Source organism: Ogataea parapolymorpha, chromosome VII (assembly GCF_000187245.1).
Source record: "Ogataea parapolymorpha DL-1 chromosome VII, whole genome shotgun sequence".
In the NCBI taxonomy this organism is placed as follows: domain Eukaryota; kingdom Fungi; phylum Ascomycota; class Pichiomycetes; order Pichiales; family Pichiaceae; genus Ogataea; species Ogataea parapolymorpha.
The window spans coordinates 708,180-733,813 of record NC_027860.1 but is presented as its reverse complement, the minus strand read 5'-3'; the positions used below and the strand labels follow the sequence as shown (position 1 = coordinate 733,813).

The following is a 25,634-nucleotide window of genomic DNA, read 5'->3' as shown; positions in this document are numbered from 1 at the left end:
TCTGCAAGCTGCAACTAAGCTACTCGTTAGTCAAGTCCCTACCGAATAAGGACACCTTCAACCAGTCGGCAGCCACCAAGGCTCTCATTCTGGCGGAGATGCACATGGCGATGTACGAGGATCTCCAGATCAGGTAGGTGAAGGCACCTCCGGTAGAGGTGGAGGAGAAGGACCCCCACACCAAGTCGGCAACAGCCTTCTCTCCACCCACGTACGACAACGATCCGAGGTGGTTGTACTTGAAAGGCTTGATCTGGGCCAAAGCGGCGTCGAGTCTGGCCTGGACCTTGGCTCTCTCGTCGGAGTTGGAGGCTCTGGCAAGCTCGGATTGCAAGTCGTCGATGGCGGCCATCTTGGCAAACGTGGAGGCAAGGTAGTGACCCTCCTGGTGGGCGACCTGTCCCGTAGGTGGGTGGCCCGTGAAGGCACAGTCACCGATGGCATACACGTTCTCGGTGCCCTTGACCTTGAGGTTCTCGTCGACAAGCAGACCTCTTCTGGCGCCGGCCTGGGCCTCGATCTTGCTGATCAGATGGTTGGTGAAATTGGCTGGGCGGATACCAGCGGCCCACACAAGCATACCGTATGGGATCTCTTTTTGCTCCACGGAACCGTCCTTCTTTTTCGTGGAGGCGGTGATTGTGGTGGCAGTCACTTTGTTCACGGCTGTGTTGAGGATGAGCTCGATGTTGTTCTCGGCAAACGTCTTTTGGGCGTACGTCCACAGGCTCTTGGAGAACGAGTTCAGCACGTTAGGGAGCGCCTCGATCAGGGTGATCTGGACCTCCTTGGCGATGGATGGCATCCACTTAGTGAGGTCTTCGTCCACATAATCCTTGAGTTCTCCAGCAAACTCGACACCCGTAGGGCCTCCTCCCACAACGACAAAGTGCAGCAATCTCTTTCTCTCTTCGCTTCCCTCAGGATACAACGAAGCCTTCTCAACGCACTCCAAGAAGCGCTTTCTAACCTGGATCGCGTCAGGCAGCTCTTTCAAGAAACAAGCGTGCTCGGCAACGCCAGGAATGTTGAAAGTGGATGGCTGCGCACCGACAGCAACGACGAGGTAGTCGTACTTGACCTCCTTGACGAGCTCCTCTGCATCGGCGTTGGACTCGGGGAATTTAATTTTCAGAGTATTTTTCGTCACGTCGACGTCTGTAGCGTCGGCCTCGATGTAAGTCACCTCTGCAGGAGTTCTCTTGGCGATCGATCTGATTGGCTCGACGATGGATCTGGCCTCGATGGTTCCAGTAGGCGCAGAAGGCAGCAGAGGCGTGAACAGAAAGTAGCTTCTAGGAGAAACAACGGTCACATTGTACAAACTAGTATCGAGATCTTTGAGCATCGATGCGGCACCCCATCCACTCCCAAGAATCACAATGCTCTTTTTCTCTGCTCCGGCAGCAGTGAGGGCGGTTTGGGGCTTCTGGTTTCTGGGGTTAGCCTCTCTGTAGATGGAGGCACCCATCCAGGTGGTGGCCAAAACAGTCCCGATGGCACCAACGTCAAGAGGGATCCTGAACAGTTTGTGGAAAAGAGACTTGCGCTGGGCAGAGGTCGCAACGACGGACGAGCTGAAGGCTCTGGTGGCGATAGTGTTGAGGCGCACGGCCCGTCTTGCTGCCAACATAATCTAAGATAGTAAAATGTTCAGGTGGAAGTTTGTTTTTTTATACAAGGGTAATTTTTTTCATGAAACGTGAGTGGATATTTGCGGACAATAGGACACAATAGGCCCGGTTGCCCAAAACAGGAGGGGCTACGTTTCTTGTTATGCGGTTCGTACGTATGAGGTACGCCGAATGATTAATGGGGGTGCGAGCGCGTGCGTTAAAATGCGTTTGGGCCAATAGGACGGCCGCTATTTTCGCTGTAAGGTAAAATCCAGCTACTGTGGTCCACCTATTCCGAGTCGGAAAACTTAGGGATGCTTACGTAATGTCAGTTTTGGCTACTCCGACCAGCACCTGCATCTCCGGAAACCGCGGGGTTTCACCCCGTGTTTATCTGGCCTGGTCGTACTTCTCAAAGTAGTCTTGGAAAAAGCCTCTATAGTGGAATTTTTTTCCCGCGGCAGAGATCTTCTCCACATCGCTGGGCTCCAGCTCAAACTCCCACACCTTCGTAATGTCCTTCAGCCGCTCCTTGTTAGTCGACGTAGTGATCGGCAAAATGCCTGTCTGGTACACCCATCTCAGCAGCAGCAGCGTGTTAGTGACGCCGTACTTCGACTCCAGCTCTTTCAAAACCGGATCCAAAGGTCCCTCCGTGACCTTCGTTGGGACGATCGGCGTCAGCGGCGAAAAGGCCTCTACCAAGATCTCGTTCCGCTTGCAAAACTCCACAATCCCGGGCGACTGCTCCTGTAGATAAGGATTGTACTCTATCTGGTTGACCTGCGGCTTGTACTTGCAAAAAGCGAGGATTTTTTGCAGCACCGGAACATCGAAGTTGGACACTCCGATGTTTCTAGCCTTGCCCTCATCGACCAGCCGTTCCATCTGCCTCCAGGCCTCTTCGACAGTGACCTCGTTGGCGTCTTCGCCGAAAAATGGCGCATGGATCAAAAACAGGTCCACGTAGTCGATCTTCATGAGCTCCAGGCCCTTGACCAGCGACTCGTATGGCCCCGACGGAGTCGTCGACCGGTGTCTGCCTCCCCAGCCCTGGTTCCATTTGTCGGTGATCCAGAGCTTGTTGCGGGGGACTCCCGACTCGGCAATCGCCTTACCGACCTCAATGCGGGTCGTGTACACCTCTGCCGTGTCCAGGTGGGTGAATTTGCCCTCCGTGAGCGCAAATTTGATGATGTCGACGAGCGACTCGTCGACGGAGTCCTTGAGGACAGGGTCGCCCTTCTTCTTTTTCTGGTGCTTGGTGCCGCTGCCAAACGCAATGGCAGGGATCTTGTCGCCGGTCCGCGCGAGAGTAAACGAAGGTGTGGACATAATATTACAGGGATAAGATTTTCAACGTGTTGATAAGCGGCCTTTGTGGTGGAAGCCGATGCGCCACAAGAGAAAAATAACTGGATTAGCTCCGTGCACGGGTTTTTTGTTTATTTATTACAAATGGTTAGTTGTCTCAAGATCGTCAAACTCGTGGGCATTGGCTCGCTTGGCCTGGCCACGTCCAGCTTCGGCCTCGCAGCATATAACGCCGTGCCTGATCTGATTAGCTCCACCAAGCTGAGCATCCTCGACTCGCAAGAGCTGCGCAAAAGATTCCGTTGCTTGCTCGTGCAAGTGCGCTCGATCCTCGCTGTCTTTGGCACCGCGGCCTCGGTGCTCTTCACGATGGCATACACACGGTCCCCTGTCACAGGCAAACACCCATACCTGATCTACGCCGCCCTGGGAGCACCGCTCTGCGCAGCCTACTACTGTTACGGCGTTTTGCCACTGGAACTCCAAATTTTCCAATCCCCGCAGAAACGCGACTTGGGCCCCCTGCCGGCCAAGACCAGCAAAACAGACGATTTGACGTCGCCGCTCGACAACAGCGTCTACAACGACCTGGGAACCGAGTCCGACGCCGTCCGGGAGGAACCGGCTGAGGACGAGCAGTTCCAGGAGCTCGAGCTCAAGACAGAAACGATCTCGAAACTGCAATCGCTCAAGCTCGGCTACTCGTACTCGTCGCTCATCTCTGGAGCCGCGTTCGTGCTCGCCACAATCGGTTATCTAGGTGACCCTCTATAATCTAATATACACACATCCTTTGCCGAACTGTGGCTTATCACGTCAAAAAGTGCTGGAACCTTCTGATAAGGGTGACTCAGAAAAATAACCCCAGAGTTACCCGGACATGGGCTGCATGGCCCTTGTCACTTGTGACCCACCCCCCGCCTCCAGATATAAAGGCTTATCTATCTCCATTTTTATAACACTCTGTCATCCATTTTCCTTATAGAATCAGTGGCATCTTTATATACATGACATCGACGGTCCTCTCAGACAAGGTGGACTCCCAGCTCAAGCTGCTGTCGCAGGACTTGCAGGCAACCATGGACGAATATCTTGCGTACGAGAAAGGCTCGTACCTCAAGAACAAGTACAAGTTCTTGTCGAACTTGCAGAACGGGTCGTTCGGTCAGGTCACGTGTGCGCTCAACATGGTGGACAACACCAAGGTGGCCGTCAAGGCGTTGAAAAAAACGATCCCCGGTATTTCCTTCATGGCCAGACACGAGATCTCCATCATGCGCAAGCTGGGGTATCATCCGAACGTTTGCCAGCTCCTGGAGAGCTTTGAGACCAAGAAGTACATTGTCCTGGTTCTGGAGTACGTTCCGGGCGGCGACCTGTACGACGCCATCCACACACAGTCGCCTCTGGGTGTTGAGTACCAGACCAACCCGCAGATGTTTCTGAGTCTTGTCAATCAGCTGGCTGATGTTATGCGTTACGCCTACTCCCGTGGCGTGTATCACAGGGACATCAAGCCCGAGAACGTTTTGCTGATGAGAGACGGCAGCATCAAGCTGTGTGATTGGGGTCTTGCCACTTACGCAGGCAAATGCAGAGACTTCAACGTGGGCACGGAGAAATACATGGCTCCAGAGGCTCTTCGTCAGAAGGGCGAGTGGTACGACGCCAAAGGTGCCGACTCATGGTCTCTGGCCATCACGTTGCTGTTCACGTTGTTCGGCAAGTGTCCGTTCCGCAAAGCAGACACCAACGACGTGAACTTTGTGAACTTCCTCAAGTCGAAGGAGTTCCTTTACGACTACTACCCAAGCATTAACCAGGTCTCGTTCAAGGCGATTGTGGAGTGTTTTATGGTTGAAAGAGATCTAGACGGTGGTCTAGAGCTGCTCAACAGAGAAGGCCCTACCAAGGGCTTTACCCTTGACCAAGAGTACAAGCTGGAGCTTACTAGACGTCAACAGGAGTTTGCCGTTCAGTCCGATCCGGCTGTTGCATCTGTGCGCGACGACGATGTTTTGGGAGGCGAGTTCTTCATGTTCGATACCGAGCCCGAGTACCGGGTCGAGATGTTGGAGGATCAGAAGCAGGCTTCTTACGTGGGCGCCCCGCTACGTGCTGTGGACATCCGTCCCATTCCCGATTCCGTCGGAACAGCTTACTCTATCTTCGATACACAGGCGCCTCCTTCGCTCACTTTTTCGTATGAGACCAACGACGGGTTGGTTGGATCCTGGTGCGACGAGTTTGATGAAATGTGCGGTATGAAGCATACAAGGTGAGGACTATCTAACGCTAATGAATGACGAAAATGACATTAAACCAGGTTTTTCCTGCGCCGTAGCTTTCTCTTTTTCTCTGCTCTGTCTATGGCGAAATCGGCCATTACCCGTGTGACGTATTTTCTTGAGTAGTCCACTTTTTTAAAGATATCGCGCCACATCACCAGCAGAATGAGCCCAAACGTAAACGGAATGGTCACTTTCCAGTAGAACCCAACTCCTTTTTCCAGGTTCCCGAACCTGTCGAAATTCATGCCAAAATAGCCTGCCCAGAAGCTGAGCGGAAGGAAGATCACAGTCACCAAAGACAGCTGTTTCATGGAGTTGTTGGTCTCCACTGACAACGTGTTAAAGATTAGGTTCACTAGGTTTTCGATCGTCCTCGACATCGACTCAATGTCGTCCACGTATGACACCAGATGGTCGTATATATCGTTCATGTACAAAACGCTGTTTTCAGACATGAACTTGCGGAAATTGGTCACCTCTCTCATCTGATGGATCAGGTTGCAGGCTGGCATGATGCGCGACTTGAGGTTGGCCAGCTCGTTGATCATTAAATGCAATTCCTGGGTGTGCGAGATGGTTGGATTGGTCAGAATGTCCAGCTCTATCTCGTTTAGGCGTTGGTCGTAGGCAGACGTCACGGGGTAGACGAGATCGACTATTGCGTCAAGAATGGAATGGAACAGAATCGAGGCCTCGTCGCTTGTGCGCAGCAGCGTGTCCTTGGCCGCCAGACGAGTCAGAATGGCCTTGGTGATGTCTCCTGCCGAATGCTCGAAAAAGGTAATTACTGTGTTGTCGTCCGTGAGGAAAATCGAGACCTGCTCGATCCCAACAGCAAGGCCCTTGCTGTTCAACGGTCTGCGGATTTCGAGGTTGCGCATTTTGCGGCTTTTCTTGCGCTCGTCGCGAAGAGACCTGAAATTGATGTCTGACAGCTTTCGCATCTTTCTCTCGTCGCTGATTCGCTCAGAAAGCGTCATGTCCACCGTGTGCACAGACGAGGCTCGTGAGCGCAGCGATTTCGAGTCGTCGGCCGAAACATGGCGGTTTCCAGCGGATTCTCGCGGACGGTTTGTTCTGACCACCTTTATCAGGGGAAGCACCGTAAACAGGTGGTTCGGGTACAAATCGACCTTCGTGCGCTGCGGAATGTCAATCATATCCTCTATGGATAGTCTGTGAAGATTGTAATGCTTGCCTATCGTCGAAATGGCCTCCCACGAGAGCCCGTTGACGTTGATCCATCTGACGTGCGACCACAGAGGCCGATTTTTCACTCCACGCTCAAACGCCAGCTTCGACTGCGCTGCGCGCTTTCTGTACTCCTTCAGTTGCGCCTCAACAGCCTCTGGATCGGGGTCTTGTTTGCCCTCTGCATACAACAGCTGGAGATCCAGAGCGTCGTCGTCGGCGCCTGTTTCGGAGACAACCTCGTAGTGCGTCACTCTATATCTGTCCGGCGAGTAATCTGTCACCACGACCCAGGACCCCGGCGTATTCATGACCACGTTTGTTGTCCGGACGTCGATTCCTGGCTCCCAGCCAGTGCGTTCCTTCTTTGTTCCGCTGCCGGCGTATTTGCGCGACCTGGCCTTGTGTTTCCGTCTGTGGTTGGGTCTTGGCACCGTCACGTGCGGACCAGCCGCCTTCTGGTGTTCCTGAGTGGGCTGCGAGACCGTACGAGGCGAGTCGCTGTCGGACTTGTGATTTATATCTATCTGGCCCGTCTCGCTCGAAAACGGCACAGAGTCCGTGCTGGGCCCGGATCCGTCGTCGCTCGCGTAGTCTGAGTCTGACCAATGGGCCGACTCTGGCAAATTCGGCAGCTCAGGATCTGCCGAATCGTAAACAAGCGACATGAGAAATAATTAAAATGCCAAAAATTATTTTAATTAAATTAATTTAGTATTTATTCTTGAATCTGGATGATTAACAGTGTGTCTATTTAAATGAGAATCTTTGCGCCTTTCCGCTCTGGTCAGCTCAACTTTCTGGCTAGCCGCCAGCCGAGGTTCCCTGTTCCCGACAGTCCGCGGAAAGCAAATCTGGGAACTATTATCCAAATGCTCCAGCTCAAGGTGCCCCATCTTTTGCAACACAACCTTCCGCAGGAATTTCTGGCCCAGGATATCGTTCTGAGACTGCTTCCCGCCCAGAAACCACATATACCCGTTATTAGAGGAGTGCTACTTTACAACACCACATTCAAGACACTGCAACTACTGGTGACCTCGTTTTTCTTGAACCCAGAAGCAAAATTGCACATTACTCATATGAACATCAAGGAGGCAAGACGGTCGCTGTCCAACACAGACCTTGTCAATCTCTCGATCAACAACAACCTGTTGGATTTCGAAGAGTCTCCAGAATTGTCCCCATACACCACCAAAATCACCATCAAATGGCGCACCTGTCTCAACGGGTGTCTCCATCTCCACGATAACAAAACCGCCGACGCCAGGCTCGGCGCATACAATCTGGACACCAACAGCCTGCTGCACCTGAAACTGCCTCTCCAAAACCTGACCAAACTCAATGACAACTCCATCGAACGTGTGCTCACAGGCATCTTTGTGTTCGAATTAAACGACAAAAACGACAAGATCGCTGTACATACCATCGACGACTGCGAAATCATCGAGAACGAACAGCCGTCGCCAGACACAAACAACATCGGCTTTGCCCCGGGAGCTTAGCCTCTGTATATAGCCTAGTGCTCCGCAATGCGTCTCAGAAGCTCAACGTTGAGCTCGATGCTTTCCGCCACCTTTTCGCTGAGACACTTCATCCTGTACAGGAAATATAGCTGCAATAGCAGAATAAAAGTCACCAGTATTGCAAGCCAGTTTCCGGCCACTTGCTCCAAAACGAGAACGTATCTCGCCGGCTGCTGCGAAACGGGCTCTGTAAGAGTCTCTTGCGGTTCCTCCTCTGTCTCCTCGCTGTCTGTGGGCCTGCCCGTCTGGATCTCTGGAAGAATCTTTTCTAGCTCCTCGCCAATCAGGTCGGCTGTTCTTTGCTGTCCCGACTTTGTGCTTTTCTCAATAACTCCCTTAATCCAGCTCGACCCGGTCCACACTATTTTGTAGCTGATTTTCAGCCGTGTCTGGCTTTTTTCAGCCCATGTAAAAATGTACCTCGTGACAACGTGGAAAGCAGTCCCGCTGGGGACATTTGGTGTGCACGTGGTGCTCACCACTTCCACGTACTCGTTGAAATCTTTGTGCTGGATGAGTTCAGACGCCTCCACCTTGGCCGACTTCGGACCAATCGAGTTGTTGAGCTTTTTTTCGTACTCAAACTTGCGCACTAGCTCCTCGTTTTCGTTCTCCTTAAATGGCCCATAGTCACTGAAATTGTACCCGTCGCTCAACTCCATGATGTGCTTATGGAATGTGATTTTTTCGCCAAAAAGAACGTTGAACACCACGCCCATCGGCGCATCAAAAACTTGATCCAAAATGATCGACTCGCCATGCGCCTCGGGCTCGTAGCTGCACTCTGTGGCGCTGTGCTTGTCGGGGCCCTCGTTTCTATAAACAGGACTGGCCACCACCTCCTCTTCTGTCTCTCCATCCATCAACGGACCGTTCTCGTCGATGGTAAAGACATCGTCCTCCGAAAGCTGCTGGATCGCCGGCGCAGCCAGATTGCTCTCGATCAGGTCCAGAGCGCGCGACTGTTCGTTCTTGGCTTTACTCAGAGCCACAGATTTCGACCACACGGTCTCCAGAAAGTTCAACGTCGAGTCGCGCGAGATGAAGCTCGCGAAAGTGTGCTTGCCATCCCTGGTCTCAATGACTATCCCGTTTGGAAACAGCCCGGCCGTCGATTTGCGCTCAAAATGGACCACCTCGTCGTGAGAAATCACCAAGCTCGTCACCCAGCCGAGCAGGTTGGAGTTGAAGCAGAGATAGTGCTCGGAAACGTAAAGTCGACCTTGGAGAAGGATTTCGCGGCTCAGAGCACAGCTGAAGTCGTCAAGAAGCCGCTCGTTGTCCGGGATGTTCTTGAAGAGCTCGTGAAACTCGACATTCCGCGTCAACGAAGCGTAACGGTACTGTGTGTCCAGATACTTTTCGTCAGTGTACAGCTTGTTGGAGAACTCTGCTGGCGACCGGTCAAAACTGTCGTTGGAGGCCTCTGTGAGGGGCGTTTTTGGTAAAGACGAGATGCTGCTGCTTTTTGCTCGGCGAGACGACCGGCGGTAGCTGAGCATCTCGGTGTGGCCATTGACCACGTGTTCGAGCTTGCCTTCGTCCTCGCCGTCCTTTTTCGTGTTGTCGTCCGATTGACTGCGTAATGGAGTGCCCAGAGTGGAAGCTGTGTCGGTGGTTGTCTCTGCCTCTTGCTGTCTGGAAATGGACGCAAGACTTTTGATGCTAGACATGAAAGTGGCATTTGGCTGCGGAACGGGCGTGGCAGGCTGCTCATTGGCCGATTCGTGGCTCACCTGGTCTCCGTCGCCGTTCATCGACCCGTCTGTGTCTCCTAGGCCGTCTCCCTGGTTGAACGACAGAGAAACAGCGTCCGTCTTTGTTGTCTCTGGGTTTGCGGGCGTGGACTTTTTGATTTTAAGCGGGATCGAGGCTGTTGACGAGGCTGTGCTCGTGGACAAATTCGACGCTCCAGACGGGCGCGGCCGCTCGGGAATGGCCATTGCGGAGGTGCGCAGGGACGAAGTGTTATTGATCACCTCGTACGCGTTATCGTCCGGGAGGCGGGGAATATCGACCGACAGTTTGTGTTTTGGGAGCGGCGTGGACACGGACGAGACCGAAGAGGCATGGCTGCGGGCCCTGTGGCAGTCCTCGAACGAGGGCGAGGCCTTGTTTGTGGGGGTGGGGCTTGCGGACTCCTGTGCATCATCCATCTCCACGAAAGGCCCTAGTTCCATGGCAATTGGTTGCGGGTGTATTAGTGCCACAAACGGAGTGTTGTGAGAAAAAGATTCGAAACTTTAGCTCCTTGTGTAAGGATCAGTATTAAAATTAGTGATTATTTATTTTCAGCCGAAAAGTTGATCCCAAGATAACGTAATCCGTTGCTATGCAAGAGCCGTTCATGGCTAACCAGAAGTATCTGCTGTTTCGCGCTGGCGCAATTTCAGCGGGCGTTGCAGCCATGCACTAAATATGCTCATTTCAGCTACGGCAACTGCTTTAGCGCCCCGAGAAACGCGCCAGGAAATGGAACCATTAATGGCTTTGTCAGCGCTTGTCGCAGTATAAATATCCAGCCGATGGTCCACAACCTTAGCTTACTTTGCTACGTTCTTTTCTCTACCATCGTGAAAGGATATCCGCAAATTAAGGAAGCTCAAATACCCATGTCCAGCAGTGACAACAACTAGAACTGCTGCATCTAGCCCAGAGCTTGTGCTCGGACATACCAATATTCCTGTTCATATACTGCGACCAACTCAATTCGCTGTTCCTAGTGGACATTGTCGGCGCTAATTTTGGGAGCTTTCGCTCCGACCTGGTTTCTATGCGCGGAGGCAGCGTAGAAACCAGTTTTCATTGCTCTGCTTCAGACAACTCTCGGAGATTTCTGAAGCAAAGCAATTTATATCCTCCCGGCGAGAATAATAGCGCCGATTTTCCTAATGGGAGGATACGTCGACGCAGCCCATGCTGCGGAGGGGACATATAGAACTTTTAAAATACTAGAGACTGAATTTAAACGTACCTCCCCTTACATGGAAAGGGAGAGCGCATCCCCTCTATGGAAGGGGAGAAGTATATCCCCCCTTCAAATAGGGAGAAATATAAAATGCGTTCCCCCTATAGAAGGGGAGAAATGTATCCCCCCTTTCAAATAGAGGGAAGGCAAATTATATGCCCTCCCTGTTTGGGGTGGGTAGCCTCTCCCCCTCCCCTATGGTCAGGAGAGCCGCATCCACCCCTAGTTTCGAAAGTATACTTCCCGTCTTTCTAGTACAGGGCAGTGGTGGAACCCCATACCGGACGACCTATGGCAGTATACTTTCCCGGGCCTACCCCGTCGTGATAGTAGTGCAATGTGTGGTATAACTGGAATCTTTAAAAACTGGAGATGGCAAAAAACGTGATTTGGTAGCAAAATCTTAGAAATGTCAGAAGTGTAGCAAATCGTAGAAACGTGAAAGAAGATGAACACCCAATTGCTATAATAGTGGACGTTCCACACTGGAGGGGGCATCTCCAGCAAAACGCACCCAGTGAACGGTTATCCTGCTGCATTCTATTCGTTAGCGCTAACAACATCGTCAGCCAATTGCAAAGCAATTCTTCAGGGGAATTCGATATCTGCTGACCTCGATTCAAGCTTCAAGGCCGTACTTCGTGCCAAATCTGTGCAAAGCGTCGCTCGGTAATTAAACCCGCGCCAGCATCTGCATATACATTGACAGGTTCCTAGTCCTTTCAGTACCCCTGGATGAGGTTATAGAACCTATCCTGTTTCTTGCAAGCCAAGATGGATGCCCCACAATCCAACCTCCACGTGAAGACACTGCAGATATTAGACTGCTATCCATCTGTCTAACAAAATCCAGTTAATCAACGCAATGGGCCCAATGTGTCTTCTATTGGACTCCAAGGCGAGGAAAACGGAGTCCTCCCAAGCTAGCCAATATGAGAGTATCGTCCGTGATGAACAGAGAGCTACCTGAAGGGGGCACATCTGATGTACCAATAATGAGCAATCTGCTGTCCATGAAGTTATGTTAGGTGAAAGCCGCCGCTTTATATAGTTTTACGTGGGCGTCTAGGTTTCCGGTACGCGCCCACCCTATATGTGCTTCATGGCTGTGCACCTTATTTAAATAAAAATAATCCTGATAATAATTTTCAATTTATTCTAGATTTTGCCATGGAGAAACTACTTCAGTGGTCGATTGCCAATCAGTCAGACGACAAGGAATTGCGGGCCAAGACCCCAGCGCCAGATCCTGAGCTCCTGGCTCAGCTCTTTGGACAGGCTGTGGATGAGCCTACACAGATGAAGCAAAATATGGCAGTCATTACAAGCCCCGAGATCGATTTGGAGAACAAGCTCGTTGCCTTCGACAATTTTGAGATGTTGATCGAAAACCTCGACAATGCAAATAATATTGAGAACTTGAAGCTTTGGGATCCGTTGCTGCAGCAGCTCAGCAGCCCAGAGCCCAAACTCCAGGCCTTGGCTTGTTCCTGTATAGGAACCGCCACGCAGAACAACCCTAAGTCACAGCAAAATTTCCTTCAGTATGCGGAGGGCGAGAATGGGATGGCAAAGCTTGTGGAGCTGGCTTCAGACAAGTCTCCAGAAACGAATCTGAAAGCTATCTATGCTCTGGCAAATATCGTGAGACACAACAAAGAAGGCGTGGAATCTTTTGAAAAACACAATGGATGGGACATTATTGCACCGATTTTGAACAGCGACAAGTCTACTGAAAAGCTGAAGCTGAGAGCACTATCGCTGCTGAACGCTGCTTTATCTACCCCAATCGACTCGGCTAGACTTGAAAAATTGCAGCAAGACCAGGTTGTCAAGTCTCTGCTCGGTCTAATAAAGGTAGACGGCCACATAGGATGCATAGACTCTGCCACCAACATTGTGACGACGCTGATGTCTCACAAGTATAGTTTTGACGACGAGGAGAAGAAAATGGTGGTCCAGGCGGTGGAACAACTGGAGAAGATGAAAGATCAAATCTCGCACGAGGACCTGCAAATCTTGAAGTCAGTATCTTAAAATTGCGCTAACTAACCTCTAGAACGTATTCGAAAGTTGATTATCTGCGAAGCTTGAAGAAGAAATCAGGTTAGTCGAGCAACTCGTTGGGATCAGTGCTTGTGAACACTTTCCTGAGATTCTGCTCGACGTCAGTTCGGATGAGCGATGGCACTCCCGTCTGCAACTTATCAGCCAGCTGCACGAGAGTGGGGTATTTCTTGGCGAGCGTGCGTGCTGAAGAGGTAACTAGGTATTTAAGTTGTTTGAGCGATTCTTGGTAGCACTCTTCGGGCGTCTGGCCGCAGCGGATATTGCCTATATTTGCCAGCTCCCGGTTTCTTTCGTGGGGGTCGTAGTTCTTTTGTGCCATGGTATAACTGAAAGACCTGATCCAATCCACAAGCTCCCGAAGACCCTTGATGGGGAAAATATGGATTCCGAAAAACACCTCCAGTTCAACCAGTTTTTTGCGCACCGTTTCTGCGGAGACTGTGTTGTTGGCAGGGCCCAGGACCCTCTGCGTCTTGTCGTGGTCCATTTTCCGCATCACCTGGCTCACAAACGCCCTATTATGTTGTGCGCGCAGCGTTTGCAAGTGTTGTTGATAACCGTTGATCATGAGGACAACGTTGGCGTCCTGGCGCATCCGTTTTACCTTGAGAATTATTGTGCGCAGCGTATCATCCCTAATCTTGTCCACGAGCTCGGCAGCATCGTAATAGAGCACGACAGTCGACTCGGTCTTCATATACTTGTCAATAGGCACATACGTTCCTTTTTGCTCGTGGTACACCGCCTCGACCTGTCTTTTGAACTGGATAAGCGGTAGATACAGAGATGCCGTGTACACTTTGATAGGAGCAAGAAAACTCTCGAAATCAGCGTTGATCCCGGCCAGCTTCGCGTGCAGTCGCGTCTCAATTTCAACGCTCATTTCGGCCAGCAACTCGTCCTTTGTCCGTTGCATCTTGTTTACCTGTTTCAGCTCCTTGCTCTTGAACTTTTTCGCGTGTTCCAGCAGCGCATCAAGGTCCCCCTCGGGCCCCTCCGTTGTGGAAGCAGGAGTAACAGCACTAGCAGGCTGTTTCGGTTTTGAGGGAGTGATGGCGGTTTTTGTGCTTATATCAAAAATGCTGCCCAACTGGATATCGTCTGACGGACCCACGGGATCTATCTCCAGGACGGACTCGTCTCCAGCGCCGGTCGGGGAGCTGGGAAGGGCTATTTTTTTTTTGCGTTCGGCCGGTTCTGAGTCCGACTCTGAGCCCGATTCAAGAACAATGGCGTTCGACAACGACGACGGCTGCTCTGGACGCCGCTTTCGTTTCGCAGGGAGCGGGCTAGAGGTGATTTCGATGATGCTTGGAAGAGACGAGGGGGACGACCTGGCCGCTGATCTGCTGAGTTTGGGTGCGGAAGTTTTGACAGACAAAAGCCGCCGTCTCGTGGGAGTTGGCGATGAGGATACAAACAGGTGCGCGGAGCGCGGTCCGGGCGGATCGGACGATTCAAGGTCGATGATGTCCATGTAAACAAAAGAAAAATACTTGGAAAAGATTCTGATTAGCTAAGCAAGAAACGGAGCAAAGTGCATGGCATGGCATCGAACCCTCGAGAGACCCGGTTACGTAATCGCAACTATAGAGAATGCATGTCAGGGCCGAGAGCAACTTTTGCGAGTGAGGTAACCTATTGTTCCTCATCAGCTTCAGCCGTGGCATGTCACGTCTGTCTCCGCCTCTTTGCTCCCCTTGTTCTGTGCTATTTCCGCTTTGAGCGATTGCACTTTCTATTTGCCAATTTCCCGATCCAGTAATGGCCCTGTTCTATTTCGAAAAATTTGCCCCCGTTTTAGAAAATAGTACATACGTCTTGTTTATGTATTTCTGTCTAGGTATAATTAGCTGAAATTCACAGGCTTCATATTAAAACAAATTGCTCTTATTTTTTTTATCAATTTCAATTCCTATGCTGCTCACTTCTCTTAACAGACTGCTCACTTTACTGTTGCTGGCTGGTGCAACTCTGCTCCTGTTGTTTATTGTCTTCTCCGGCTCGGTCTCGTCCTTCCCTTTCGACCAGTTTTACTGGGTGCAGGCCAGAACCTCCAACCTTAACCCCAACGGAGACATTTCCAGATGGACCTTCTGGGGAATTTGCAACCCAGAGACTTACGACTCTCACTCCAACGGAAATTGCACAAACCTGGGCCCTGACCAACCTATCTCTCCATACGACAACTTTGGAAACTCGACCTCGTTGCCCCAGGACTTTGTCACCAATAGAGATACCTACTATTACCTCTCGAGATTCTCATTCCCATTCATTCTGATTGCCCTGGTGTTTGCTGGTGTCAGCTTCATCTGCTCGCTGTTCCAACTGTGCTGGTGGACCATGAAACAGGTTGTCATTTTCTTTGTCTCCCTGAGCGTTATTTTCTGTGCTGCCGGTGTCTCGTGCCAGACTGCAGTGTCCGTGATGGTGAGAAACAAGTTCTCCGACGCCGGCATGACCTCCAAGGTCGGCCCGTCCATGCTCGGCATGGCCTGGGCGGCCTTGGTGTGTCTGCTGATTGTGTTTTTCCTCACCTGCTGCAGTGGCATGCACAGAGCGTACAAGATCCACCGCGAACAGCGCCAGCTGGAAATGAGCCAGACCGGCCCAGCCGGCGCTCCGGTCTCGCAGCCCGTGTCCGGCCCTCTTGCCGTCGACGAGACCAACCAAGGAACGCTGCCTTCCAACGAGGGTGGCATCCGGTTCTTCAAGATCAAGAGAACCCAAAAGGCCATTGACGAGGAATCGTTGTAGATGATACCTGTATAACTAGAGCTCCGCTCGAACATAATACCAATAACTCACTTCACCTATGTACATTCACTTATTCATTCTTCTGCTCGCTCTCCTCAGTCTTCTGCTCCCGTTCGCGAAGAATCTCCTCCTGGAGCTGCTGCAGCTGTCTCTGCTTTTCCTCTGCCTTCAACTTCAGCTCCATCTTCTTCTCCTCCATCTTTGTCTGTGCCGTTTCCAAAATCAGCTCGTTAAAGCCGCTCAACGTGTCCTCGACAGCGTCCAGCGACGGACCCTTGTTCACAGTGCCCAGGATCACGTCTGCAACCGTTTTGTCAAACTCGCCGGGGCTTGGTTGCGAGCCCAGACCGCTCAGATCCACGCTCAGCATGTCTTTCACCGCCTGCAGCTTTCTGTCCGAGAACGCGCTGTCCACCATCTCCTTGAGCTTTTCATCCGTCACGGCAAAATTCGCCGCCGCGTTGTACAATTCCAGCAGCTTCACCGCCTGTGCCTGCTTCTGTTCCAGCTCCCGCGCCCGCCGGTTCGCCTCCCGCTTCAGTCTCAGCTCCTCCTTTTCCTCCTCTGTGCGCGGCCGTATGAAAGGGCCGTCCAAATAGCTCTCGACGGTCGGCATCGTGTACACCTCGGCGTGCGAGGCCTTGTACTCGCGTGCGGCTTGCTCCACCTTGGCCTGTTCCTCTGCCCGACGGCGTTCCTGGGCCTCCAGTCTCTCCAGACGGCTCACCTCCGTCTTGTACGACTCGGCAAGATACTTTCTGCGGAGCTCGGCCTGTTTGATGTTGGCGCGCTGTTCGGCGGCCATTTTTTGCAGCTCAGACTCGCCCGGCACCTTTTTAGGCGGCCTGGCCGTGCGCAGAAGCCGCTCCTCGGGCGTCACCACCGGCGGACGGATCAGCTCTCTTGTTGTGCCGCGAGGATGCAAGATCCCGTCGGCGTACCCCGTGTCGGGCTCTTTCTGGTACACAACGTGCTTGTACGGTTGTTTGAAAATCTCCCGTGGTTTCGGCAGGAACCCGCTTTTTCCTCCAAACCTCGCAGCTCCTTTTCCCATGGTGAGTTGAAAATTGGTAAAAAATTTTAATTTTTGTTAAATTTCGCGTCGATCGTCCATGAGCATCTCCGCAAGATTGTCAATTGCTTGGGAGTCGTCTCCAAAGCCGGACGAAAAGACCTCGACGATGGTGCTCAGCACGCCGAGCGAGCGTTTTGTCGACGTGCGGCCCTTGTTAACGCCCCGCGGCGACTTCCCCTTCGAATGGGCCTTCGCTGGCTCTGCGCGGCTTCTGGCCCCTGACGGCTCGCAGATCGAGTTCTCGCACGATTTCTTCGACTCAGAGTATATCCGCCGCTGGTGCGAGTGCAGGAAACTCGAACTGGCCGGCCAGACCGTGCAATACCCACTCAAAAGCGACATCCCTAAAGATATCGGCCATTTCGAGACGTTGCAGGACGGAACTCGCCGCGAAACGGGAGCCATGCACAACGCAGCGTCGGGCAAAGTGGAGCAGTACGAAGAGAGATGGGTGACGCTGGATCCGTGGAAAACGACGCCGCAACACAAGGTGCAGGCCGGGTCGACCGTCGCGGCAGAGTCGCGCCTCTTTGACGTGAAAAATGGGGGCGAAGGCCGGTTCGTCCGCGTCGGCAACTGGGCACAGGGTGTGTTCTGGAATAAGGACAACCTCGATACCCCGATTTCCGTCCTGAGGGTGTTTTTCGACGGCCATTGGAACCCTGTGCTACAGCATGGCGATTGCTCCATGTTCCCGGTGGGGGAGAACCCAGCAGTGGGGGCCACTATTTCCAGAGGCCCTGTTACGTGGGAGGTTTTAGAATAAGTAACTTTTAGCCAATCCGTACTTAGACAACTCGACTTGTATTTCTCTAACGATCTACTCATGAATTCTGTGGTGCTCCGGCTGTTCAGTGATGTCCCGGCTCCTCCTCCTCTTCAAACACAAACCAGTCGTCTGGGTTGTACTCCTCGGCAGCGGTCTCGCCGGAAGCCTCGACGACCTCGACCTTGGCAGAGTCGTACTCGGCCAGCGCGTCGGCGCCCTCACCCTCCAAAGATGGGATCTTGGCGGCTTGTGGGAGCTTCCATGGCTTGGTAGCGGCCTCAGCATCGGCGGCAGAGGCAGGAGTAGGCTTGAAAGCCTTGAGTTCCTTGACGTAGAGATCGGTCACAAGGTTGTTTCTAACGGCCGAAACCGAGAGGAATCTGGCATTCTGGCGGAAAACAAGCTTCTGCGGGTTAGCAATGGCATTCTGGAGAGCACGTACTGAAGACCTGGCGACAATGTTCAACATTTTGGATCGGTCAAATTGGTGTATACGAATAGGAACGGAGAATTTTCGTTGGATGAGAGAGAAAGAAAGGGCTGCGTAACCGAACAGCTGGCGAAACAATTATTGGCTCTTCATCCCTACACCGCTCAGGACCTAATTACTTAACCTTACTCTATTTAAAGGTCGGCGTCGTCCTCGTCAGGCAGTGGCATGGCCGCAGCCTGGTCCATCTCGGCCTGGTACTTGGCCATCAGGTCGGCGTCGACAGAAACTTCCGGAGGAGCCAGGGCCGGCGACTCGACAAACTCGAGCTGGGAGTTGCCGACGAGCTTTCTGGCGAGCCATAGGAACGGCTTCTCGAAGTTGTAGTTCGACTTGGCAGAGATGTCAAAGTATTGCAAGTTCTTCTTTCTGTGGAAGGTGATGGTCTTGGCCTTGACCTTTCTCTCCTTGACGTCGACTTTGTTACCACACAAGACAATAGGGATGTTCTCACACACTCTGACCAGGTCTCTGTGCCAGTTTGGAACGTTCTTGTACGTGATTCTAGAGGTGACGTCGAACATGATGATACCACATTGACCGTTGATGTAGTAACCGTCTCTCAATCCACCGAATTTCTCCTGTCCGGCAGTGTCCCAGACGTCGAATCTGATCTCACCGAAGTTGGTGTAGAACGACATTGGGTGGACCTCGACACCGGAGGTGGCCATGTATTTTTTTTCAAATTCACCAGTCAGGTGTCTCTTGACGAAAGTGGTCTATATTTTGTTAGTGTGCCAACGCCTGTGTGCTACTTACCTTACCGGTACCACCGTCTCCGACCAAAACGAGCTTGAATGTAGGAACTTGTTGTTGAGCCGACATATTGCTAAAATTATTGATAAACAAAGGCACGCCTTTCAGTTTTATCCAGCAAAATCAAGGAAAAATTTGTTGTTCGGCGCACGACCACAAAATGGCCCATCTCGAATAAATACTCTACACATTGCCGGGCTGCTGTATCCACTAGCCGCTCTATTTTCTCGTGGGACCACCCAATTCTGTCGCCGGCTCGGTGGCCTTCTTCCACTCGGCGATCACCCGCTTCTCCTCCACCTGGTCGTAGTACGTGGCCCTGGGTGGCGGGTTGGGGAAGCCCTGCAACGTGGGTGGCGGTGGCAATTTCAGCCCATTTTTCTGCGTGCGCGAGCCTGGCATCCCCGCGTAGTGCGTCTCCAGACTGTACTCCCACGGCAGCTCCTGGGTCTCCAGCAGGCCATTTTCACGGGCTATCTCCTCGTAGTACTCGCAATAAAACGTCAGGTGGTTGCGGCCCTGCAAATGCGACTTACGCACACTCAGTGAGTCGTGCGTCAGGTACGATTTGCAGTAGTCACAGTAGTACTTGGGCATACCAAATAATGCCTAAATCAATTATTTTAATTCAATTTAAATAAATAAATTAATTATTTTATTCATGTCTCTTCCTTTGGTCTACGATTCCGCCTCGAAGAAAGTGTCGTTGGCGGAAGACACGTCGGCCGCCGCGTACGAAGATCTACAGTTGGAGGTCTCCCAACTAAACACGTTGATAAAGGACTACGTCAATGCCAACGTCGACGTTCCTCCATTGCCAACAAGAGAAAACTACACCAAAAACCTGAGCATGATGATCAAAAAAATGCACGAGAGCGCGGCTGCGTCGATGCGGACAAAGAAGTACGCGGATGCGGCCAAACAGTTCGGCGTTGCGCTCGGTCTGGCCGCTGCAAGACCGAAATTCGAAAACTTCCAAATGACGGTCAGCGAGGTGCTGATCTGTCTTGTTGGCCGCTGCGATGCCAACATGATGCTCGAAAACTGGCTCGACGCGTATGTGGATGCCGAACTGCTGTGCCAGCTGGCCGCGAACATCCCGGAAAACCATCTCCGGAAGGGTGTTTGCCAGATGAAGCTGGGCAACCTGCTCGCTGCCAAGTCTGATCTCGAAAGAGGCCTTTGTTTTAATCCGTCGCACTCCAAGCTGGCCGAAGAGCTCGGGAACGTCCAGCGTCTGATCGACGAGGAGAACGGAGACCTGTGAGTTACATAGTGTATTGGAGAAAATATTGCGGCTGTGTAACATGCAATTTATTTTGTATTATTTTGTTTGCCATGTCTTCTGACGAGGTGCAAATACTCGATGTTTCCGAGCTGTCGCCGCGCCACGACGACCGCCCCGTGCGCGACTCGTCCGAAACTTCCCCCGTGTCCTCTCTGGTTTCGCCCCAGGTGCCTGCGATGCACCGTTTTGTTGCGCCGTACAGAAGAAAGGATGGGATAAGAGACGAGACGAAGCGGCAAAAACTAGAGCCGGCGTTCAAATCAGAGGTGATCGATTTGACGTCTGACGCAGAAGAGGAGGAGCCCCCGCCAGCCAATGAGAAACGGGATTACACAGATAACGACGACGGCCACAACGACGACATGGACCACGAGGACGACGTGGTTTTTGTCAAGTCGACCAATATCAGTCCGCCCACGACGAAGCCTTCCAGTCAGCCGCATGCTCTTAGGGAGCCGTTGCCTACCACTGCCGAGGGTTTGAGAAACGTGCTTGTCCAGGCACGGGAGTACTTGCACAGGCTAAACGAAAATGTGAAAAGACTGATGGAGCGGCGCACGGCGGTGATCAAATACCTAACGACCGACGCATGCCGCAATGACCCGAAAAAGACCGACCATTTCCAGCGGATGGAGACGGCGATCAGCGCAAAGATAGAACGCCATTTCATGAAAATTAGAATCACGAGCGAAAAGATTCAGTTACTGTGCCAATACGAGCACCATTTTAATCCGCGGCCGGCCGTCCAAGGCGACTCGCTGCCCAGATACTACGGGGAGCCGGAGAATTCAGGCTCTTCAGCCAGAACTTACGATACCTACGCTTTCAATCCGTATATGCAGCGATTTAACAATTATTCGGACGCAGACGATATCCAGCATCTTCTCGACACCATCAAGCCCGACGAGGCATACGAGGACGGAGACGTTCGCGACCCTGAAGATCTGAGCGTGGCGCTGCTCAAACACCAGAAAATCGGGCTCAAGTGGATGCTCAGCATGGAGGAGTCCGCTAATAAGGGCGGAATTCTTGCAGACGACATGGGATTGGGCAAAACGGTGCAGGCAATTGCGTTGATGGCCGCCAACAAGGCCGGTCTCGATGAGTGCAAGACGAATCTGGTGGTGGCACCAGTTTCGCTGCTCCAGCAGTGGGGGCAGGAGCTCGACTTCAAGCTAAAAAAACAGTCGCAGACAAGCTATTTTATATTCCACCAGGGCAACAAGCTAAACACGTTCAAGGAGATGACGCGGTACGATGTGGTTCTGGTGTCTTACAACACGCTCACGTCCGAGATGAAGAAACACTACCGTTTGGCTCTCGAGGAGCTGAAAACCAAGAAGGCCACGCTACCGGAACGCGACGACGGTGGCTCGCACTACCGGTCGCCATTCTACACTTCGGACGCCGTTTTCCACCGCATCATACTCGACGAGGCCCAGGCCATAAAGAACAAGCTCACGCAGACGTCCAAGGCGGTCGCGTTGCTCGACTCCAAATACAGATGGTGTCTCTCTGGTACGCCAATCCAAAACAACATTGACGAGCTGTATCCGATTTTGCGGTTTTTGAAGATCAAGCCGTATTGCGAGGAGGCGCGGTTCAAAGAGCGCATCTCGAATGCGTTGCGAAGCAAGTACGGCGGCGAGACGCGCGGTGTGCAGACCGTGCAGGCCCTGTTGACGGCGATTCTGCTTCGTCGGACGAAGAAGACTCTCATTGACGGCAAGCCGATCTTGCAGCTACCTGAGAAACACGTGGTGGTCAACCACGTGGAGATGAAGGAGGACGAGCGCAAGTTCTACTACAACCTCGAGGCGCAGTCTGCCGACACTGCGAAGAGAATCCTGGCCGGGTCTGGCGACGGCCACAAGCACAAGGGCGGATACAGTGCTATCCTCACGCTGTTGCTGCGACTCAGACAGGCGTGCGACCACAAGTTTCTGGTGAAGATTGGCGAGAACAAAGAGAGAGAGTTCAAAGTGAGCACGATCAAGAACGGGTTCGAGACGGCCAAGAGATTTGACCGGACTTTGTGCGACCAGATCAACGAACAGTGGAAGAGTGGGTTTTCGTGCCAGATGTGTTTTGATGTGATCGAGGCGGACGCCAATGTTATTCTGCTTGGAAGCTGTGGCCACGCGGTGTGCAGAGACTGTCAGGAACAATTTTTCGAAGACAACACAGAGACGGTCTGGAACGGAGTGCGGTCTGCGCGATGCAAAACGTGCAACAAGTCCAGCAGCGAGAGTCTATGTGTGGAGCTTCTGGTGTTTGATTCGGTGTGCAACAAACGGCTGGAATGGAGAGATGTGCAAAAACAGTTCAATATCCAGACTCAGTCTTTGAACAGCGCCCAGCGGATAGAGAAGATAAAAGGCATGATAGCCAGCGAGGGCGGCCAGCTGGAGGTGTCGGCCAAGATCGAGCGGTGCTTGACGCTGATCAAAGATATCTTGGAGACGAAGCCGGGAGAAAAGGTGATTGTGTTTTCGCAGTTTATGGTGCTCTTTGACATTCTGGAGCTGTTTCTGCGGGACCACGGGATCGAGTATCTACGATACGACGGGTCAATGAACGTGGAGGCCAAGAGCGCGAGCGTCGCCACCTTCTACCAGGACCCAAACAAAAAAGTGATGCTGCTGTCGCTCAAGGCCGGAAATGTCGGTCTGACACTGACGTGTGCGTCGCATGTGATCATCCTAGAGCCTTTCTGGAACCCGTTTGTGGAGAAACAGGCCCAGGACCGTGTTCACCGCATCTCGCAGGTGCGCGAGGTGTACGTGCACCGGATCTTGATCAGGAACACGGTGGAGGACCGGATTATCGAGCTACAGGCGGAAAAGGAGAAGTTGGTGGAGAGCGCGCTGGATCCAACGGCCCGGCAGCAGGTGAACCGGTTGAGTCGCGTGGAGCTGGGCTTCCTTTTTGGACTCAACGGACTGAGCGGTCTGGAAAATGTTTAAGTGGGGTATGCTGCAGGGTTCCTCGCGGGGTGTGCTGGCGGAGACCGAAAAATGTCTTTTTTTTTTTTTAGCCAATAGATAATAGAAGATAGGGGTGTCTACCGGGTGAGATTAGATGTCACCAGCCGAAATGGAATCGATCCCGACGCTTTTGACGCCACAGACCGATCTCAACAGCACGTCGCCAGCGCCCGTTCAGATCAAGGACAAGAAGGGCCGGTCCACGTCGTGTTACCTGTGCCAGAAACGAAAGCAGAAGTGCGACCAGCGCTCGCCCAGCTGCACCAACTGTATCAAGTCGCAAACCACTTGTGTGCAGCCCCCACGGTATGGCACGAGCAACAGGACTAACGTAAAGAGTGAGTACACGGTTTTTCTGGAGAAAAAGGTGCAGCAGCTGGAGAAGCTGCTGGAGGCCCGAAATAAAGAAGAAGCGGCAGAACCGCCCTCCAAGTACAGAAAGATCCGGCCGCTGATGCGCACAGATGAGCCACAGGTGTCGCTGAACCCCTACAAGGATACGCTGGGCAAGCCGTTTGACGAGTTTTTCATGGAGCACGGCGAGAAATACGACCGTTCCATGCTGGCCGGGCTGCGACTCAAAGATTTTTTCAAAAAAGAGCCAATTTTCGACATCGACCTGAAACTGGCGAAACAGCTGGTCGACATATATTTTGCGCTGCTGCAGTACAAATTCCCGATGCTCAACGAGCAGGACCTGCTCAACTTCCAGAACGACTACTACAACCGTGTGGCACCCAGGTCTACGGACGACTACCATTTCAACTGTGCAAGGATGTTTCTGGTGTTCACGCTTAGCTCGACGTTGCACGAGACGACGGGCAAATACAAGGGCCCCGAGCCGCTGCGGTTCTTTTCGGCCGCGCTGCGCCACATCCTCATGTTCGAGAACGTGCACAGCACACAGAAGATCGAGCTGCTGGTGCTGATCACGTGCAACCTGATCCGCAACGATAAGGACAGCAACGGCGTGTACGACGTGATTGGCCAGGCGATGCAGCTGTGCATCAAGCTGCGGCTGCACAAGAGCAGCAGCTACCAGAACGTGAGTGCTGCGAAGCGCGATCGGCAGATGCGGCTGTTCTGGTGCTGCTATTTGCTGGAGAAAGCTATAGCCATTGCCATTTCCAAGCCGTTCGTTTTGAAGGAGCGCCTGACGGACGCAGATCTGCCGATGTTCGAATACGAGCCGTCCCGCGCGTTGCATCCGAACGACAAGCTATTTATCAATCAGATCATCAAGATCCGTCGCACCGAGGCGCGGTTCATCGAGGAGCTCAATATTCTCGGCAGCACTTCGATAACCACGAAAGACCAGCTACCTGCGGTCGAGCGGTTTTTCCAGCAGTTGCAGGACTGGCGCAACGAGTGCCACGGGTTCAGCAGGGGCATTGAAAACGAGACTTTGAGCATATATTACTACCGGTCTGTGCGGAACCTGATCCAGCCATTTCTGGAGCTGCTGGACCCCGAGGACCGTCTTTTCAAGGAGTGCCAGGCCGCTGCGGGCCAGATCTGCCAGAGCATCAAGGCTTTCCACCAGAAGACCGTGCGTGGCCACTCTGTCATCAACATCCATACCATATTTATTGCCGGAGTCACGCTGATCTATTGTCTATGGTTGCACAGAAACCGCGACGATATGCGCCGCAAGCTGCTCGGAGACGACAAAAAACACACGCGGCCGGTCGTGTCGGAGGCGCTGTTTGCCGGGCTCGACGATCTGCGTGCCTGCTCCATCTCGCTGTATGTGATGTCGGAGCGCACCAAATTCGCGCTTTCGTTTAGAGAAACGTTCGAGGAGCTGATGACCGCCACGATCGGCAATCTGATTTTGCGGTGCGGGCCAGACTCGTCGGAAGTGGTGCAGACGCCGCAAAACGCGATGCCGCCGGCCACGGTGCGCAAGCCGCTCCAACACTACACCGTGGAGTCGGAGCTGAACATGAAGCCGACCGACGCAGATCGACGCGAGGAGGAGGAGCTGTCGCAGCGGCGTGGCCAGCTCACAAGAAGCACGATCCCAAAGGGTCTGAGCCACCTGCTGATCCACTCGCCGCCGCTGCCGCCACAGAACTCGTATCTGGCGCCCAGAGTGACGTCGTCGCCGTCCAGTCTGCGCAGCACAGCCAACTTGTTCAATCGACCGCAGACAGCGTCGCCGCTACCGGCGTCGCCCCAGCCCCAGCTCCGATTGCTGCAACCTGAACACACCTTCAGCCCGCCGCAGCTGTCTGCACAGCCGCTGGCCGCCCCAATCACGCCGGTGCCCAACATCCCCGAGATGATGCCGTTTGTGGGCCGCACCACAGCCATGATCAACAACATCTCCGTCTGGACCGGCGAGAGCGGCCAGCAGATCCCGCAGACGGGGCTCGTGATGCTACAGGGCGCCAACAAACAGTCCAGCGCGGCGTCGCAGCTGCCGGTCTACGAAGCGTGCTACGCCCAGCCCGAGGACCTGTTTTCGTGGCCGTGGCAGAACGACCAGCTCGCCGACACGGGAGATTTTGCGTTCCTGCCCTAGCAGCACTAC

The 25,634-nt window shown here is 52.9% G+C and overlaps 18 protein-coding genes across 18 annotated transcripts; 9 read left to right on the top strand and 9 right to left on the bottom strand.

Moving 5' to 3' along the window:
- Positions 1-19: 19 nt before the first annotated feature.
- HPODL_02792 (External NADH-ubiquinone oxidoreductase 1, mitochondrial) lies at positions 20-1,633 on the bottom strand (the record flags this gene model as incomplete). The annotated part of the gene is made up of 1 exon (XM_014077110.1): positions 20-1,633. One exon carries the CDS (start codon positions 1,631-1,633, stop codon positions 20-22), a length of 1,614 nt encoding a protein of 537 aa, XP_013932585.1.
- A 373-nt stretch (positions 1,634-2,006) lies between these two features.
- HPODL_02791 (NADPH-dependent alpha-keto amide reductase) lies at positions 2,007-2,951 on the bottom strand (the record flags this gene model as incomplete). Its single annotated transcript, XM_014077109.1, has 1 exon — positions 2,007-2,951. One exon carries the CDS (start codon positions 2,949-2,951, stop codon positions 2,007-2,009), a length of 945 nt encoding a protein of 314 aa, XP_013932584.1.
- A 123-nt stretch (positions 2,952-3,074) lies between these two features.
- Positions 3,075-3,704, top strand: HPODL_02790 (putative secreted protein; the record flags this gene model as incomplete). Its single annotated transcript, XM_014077108.1, has 1 exon — positions 3,075-3,704. One exon carries the CDS (start codon positions 3,075-3,077, stop codon positions 3,702-3,704), a length of 630 nt encoding a protein of 209 aa, XP_013932583.1.
- A 233-nt stretch (positions 3,705-3,937) lies between these two features.
- On the top strand, positions 3,938-5,212 carry HPODL_02789 (CBL-interacting protein kinase 11; the record flags this gene model as incomplete). The annotated part of the gene is made up of 1 exon (XM_014077107.1): positions 3,938-5,212. One exon carries the CDS (start codon positions 3,938-3,940, stop codon positions 5,210-5,212), a length of 1,275 nt encoding a protein of 424 aa, XP_013932582.1.
- A 35-nt stretch (positions 5,213-5,247) lies between these two features.
- Positions 5,248-7,080, bottom strand: HPODL_02788 (Magnesium transport protein corA; the record flags this gene model as incomplete). The annotated part of the gene is made up of 1 exon (XM_014077106.1): positions 5,248-7,080. The coding sequence occupies one exon, from the start codon at positions 7,078-7,080 to the stop codon at positions 5,248-5,250; it is 1,833 nt and encodes a 610-aa protein (XP_013932581.1).
- Positions 7,081-7,170: 90 nt separating this feature from the next.
- Positions 7,171-7,917, top strand: HPODL_02787 (uncharacterized protein; the record flags this gene model as incomplete). The annotated part of the gene is made up of 1 exon (XM_014077105.1): positions 7,171-7,917. One exon carries the CDS (start codon positions 7,171-7,173, stop codon positions 7,915-7,917), a length of 747 nt encoding a protein of 248 aa, XP_013932580.1.
- Positions 7,918-7,931: 14 nt separating this feature from the next.
- HPODL_02786 (uncharacterized protein) lies at positions 7,932-10,118 on the bottom strand (the record flags this gene model as incomplete). Its single annotated transcript, XM_014077104.1, has 1 exon — positions 7,932-10,118. The coding sequence occupies one exon, from the start codon at positions 10,116-10,118 to the stop codon at positions 7,932-7,934; it is 2,187 nt and encodes a 728-aa protein (XP_013932579.1).
- Positions 10,119-12,076: 1,958 nt separating this feature from the next.
- Positions 12,077-12,943, top strand: HPODL_02785 (Hsp70 nucleotide exchange factor FES1; the record flags this gene model as incomplete). Its single annotated transcript, XM_014077103.1, has 1 exon — positions 12,077-12,943. One exon carries the CDS (start codon positions 12,077-12,079, stop codon positions 12,941-12,943), a length of 867 nt encoding a protein of 288 aa, XP_013932578.1.
- A 70-nt stretch (positions 12,944-13,013) lies between these two features.
- HPODL_02784 (uncharacterized protein) lies at positions 13,014-14,453 on the bottom strand (the record flags this gene model as incomplete). The annotated part of the gene is made up of 1 exon (XM_014077102.1): positions 13,014-14,453. One exon carries the CDS (start codon positions 14,451-14,453, stop codon positions 13,014-13,016), a length of 1,440 nt encoding a protein of 479 aa, XP_013932577.1.
- Positions 14,454-14,893: 440 nt separating this feature from the next.
- On the top strand, positions 14,894-15,733 carry HPODL_02783 (Protein SUR7; the record flags this gene model as incomplete). Its single annotated transcript, XM_014077101.1, has 1 exon — positions 14,894-15,733. The coding sequence occupies one exon, from the start codon at positions 14,894-14,896 to the stop codon at positions 15,731-15,733; it is 840 nt and encodes a 279-aa protein (XP_013932576.1).
- A 70-nt stretch (positions 15,734-15,803) lies between these two features.
- Positions 15,804-16,787, bottom strand: HPODL_02782 (uncharacterized protein; the record flags this gene model as incomplete). The annotated part of the gene is made up of 1 exon (XM_014077100.1): positions 15,804-16,787. The coding sequence occupies one exon, from the start codon at positions 16,785-16,787 to the stop codon at positions 15,804-15,806; it is 984 nt and encodes a 327-aa protein (XP_013932575.1).
- A 58-nt stretch (positions 16,788-16,845) lies between these two features.
- Positions 16,846-17,574, top strand: HPODL_02781 (uncharacterized protein; the record flags this gene model as incomplete). The annotated part of the gene is made up of 1 exon (XM_014077099.1): positions 16,846-17,574. The coding sequence occupies one exon, from the start codon at positions 16,846-16,848 to the stop codon at positions 17,572-17,574; it is 729 nt and encodes a 242-aa protein (XP_013932574.1).
- Positions 17,575-17,659: 85 nt separating this feature from the next.
- HPODL_02780 (uncharacterized protein) lies at positions 17,660-18,046 on the bottom strand (the record flags this gene model as incomplete). The annotated part of the gene is made up of 2 exons (XM_014077098.1): positions 17,660-17,983; positions 18,020-18,046. The coding sequence occupies 2 exons, from the start codon at positions 18,044-18,046 to the stop codon at positions 17,660-17,662; spliced, it is 351 nt and encodes a 116-aa protein (XP_013932573.1).
- A 155-nt stretch (positions 18,047-18,201) lies between these two features.
- HPODL_02779 (GTP-binding nuclear protein GSP1/Ran) lies at positions 18,202-18,892 on the bottom strand (the record flags this gene model as incomplete). Its single annotated transcript, XM_014077097.1, has 2 exons — positions 18,202-18,786; positions 18,827-18,892. 2 exons carry the CDS (start codon positions 18,890-18,892, stop codon positions 18,202-18,204), a joined length of 651 nt encoding a protein of 216 aa, XP_013932572.1.
- A 150-nt stretch (positions 18,893-19,042) lies between these two features.
- HPODL_02778 (uncharacterized protein) lies at positions 19,043-19,420 on the bottom strand (the record flags this gene model as incomplete). The annotated part of the gene is made up of 1 exon (XM_014077096.1): positions 19,043-19,420. One exon carries the CDS (start codon positions 19,418-19,420, stop codon positions 19,043-19,045), a length of 378 nt encoding a protein of 125 aa, XP_013932571.1.
- Positions 19,421-19,484: 64 nt separating this feature from the next.
- Positions 19,485-20,090, top strand: HPODL_02777 (Non-essential subunit of Sec63 complex (Sec63p, Sec62p, Sec66p and Sec72p); the record flags this gene model as incomplete). The annotated part of the gene is made up of 1 exon (XM_014077095.1): positions 19,485-20,090. One exon carries the CDS (start codon positions 19,485-19,487, stop codon positions 20,088-20,090), a length of 606 nt encoding a protein of 201 aa, XP_013932570.1.
- A 71-nt stretch (positions 20,091-20,161) lies between these two features.
- Positions 20,162-23,077, top strand: HPODL_02776 (uncharacterized protein; the record flags this gene model as incomplete). Its single annotated transcript, XM_014077094.1, has 1 exon — positions 20,162-23,077. One exon carries the CDS (start codon positions 20,162-20,164, stop codon positions 23,075-23,077), a length of 2,916 nt encoding a protein of 971 aa, XP_013932569.1.
- Positions 23,078-23,192: 115 nt separating this feature from the next.
- HPODL_02775 (Zinc-cluster protein) lies at positions 23,193-25,625 on the top strand (the record flags this gene model as incomplete). Its single annotated transcript, XM_014077093.1, has 1 exon — positions 23,193-25,625. One exon carries the CDS (start codon positions 23,193-23,195, stop codon positions 25,623-25,625), a length of 2,433 nt encoding a protein of 810 aa, XP_013932568.1.
- Between the last annotated feature and the right edge of the window lie 9 nt (positions 25,626-25,634).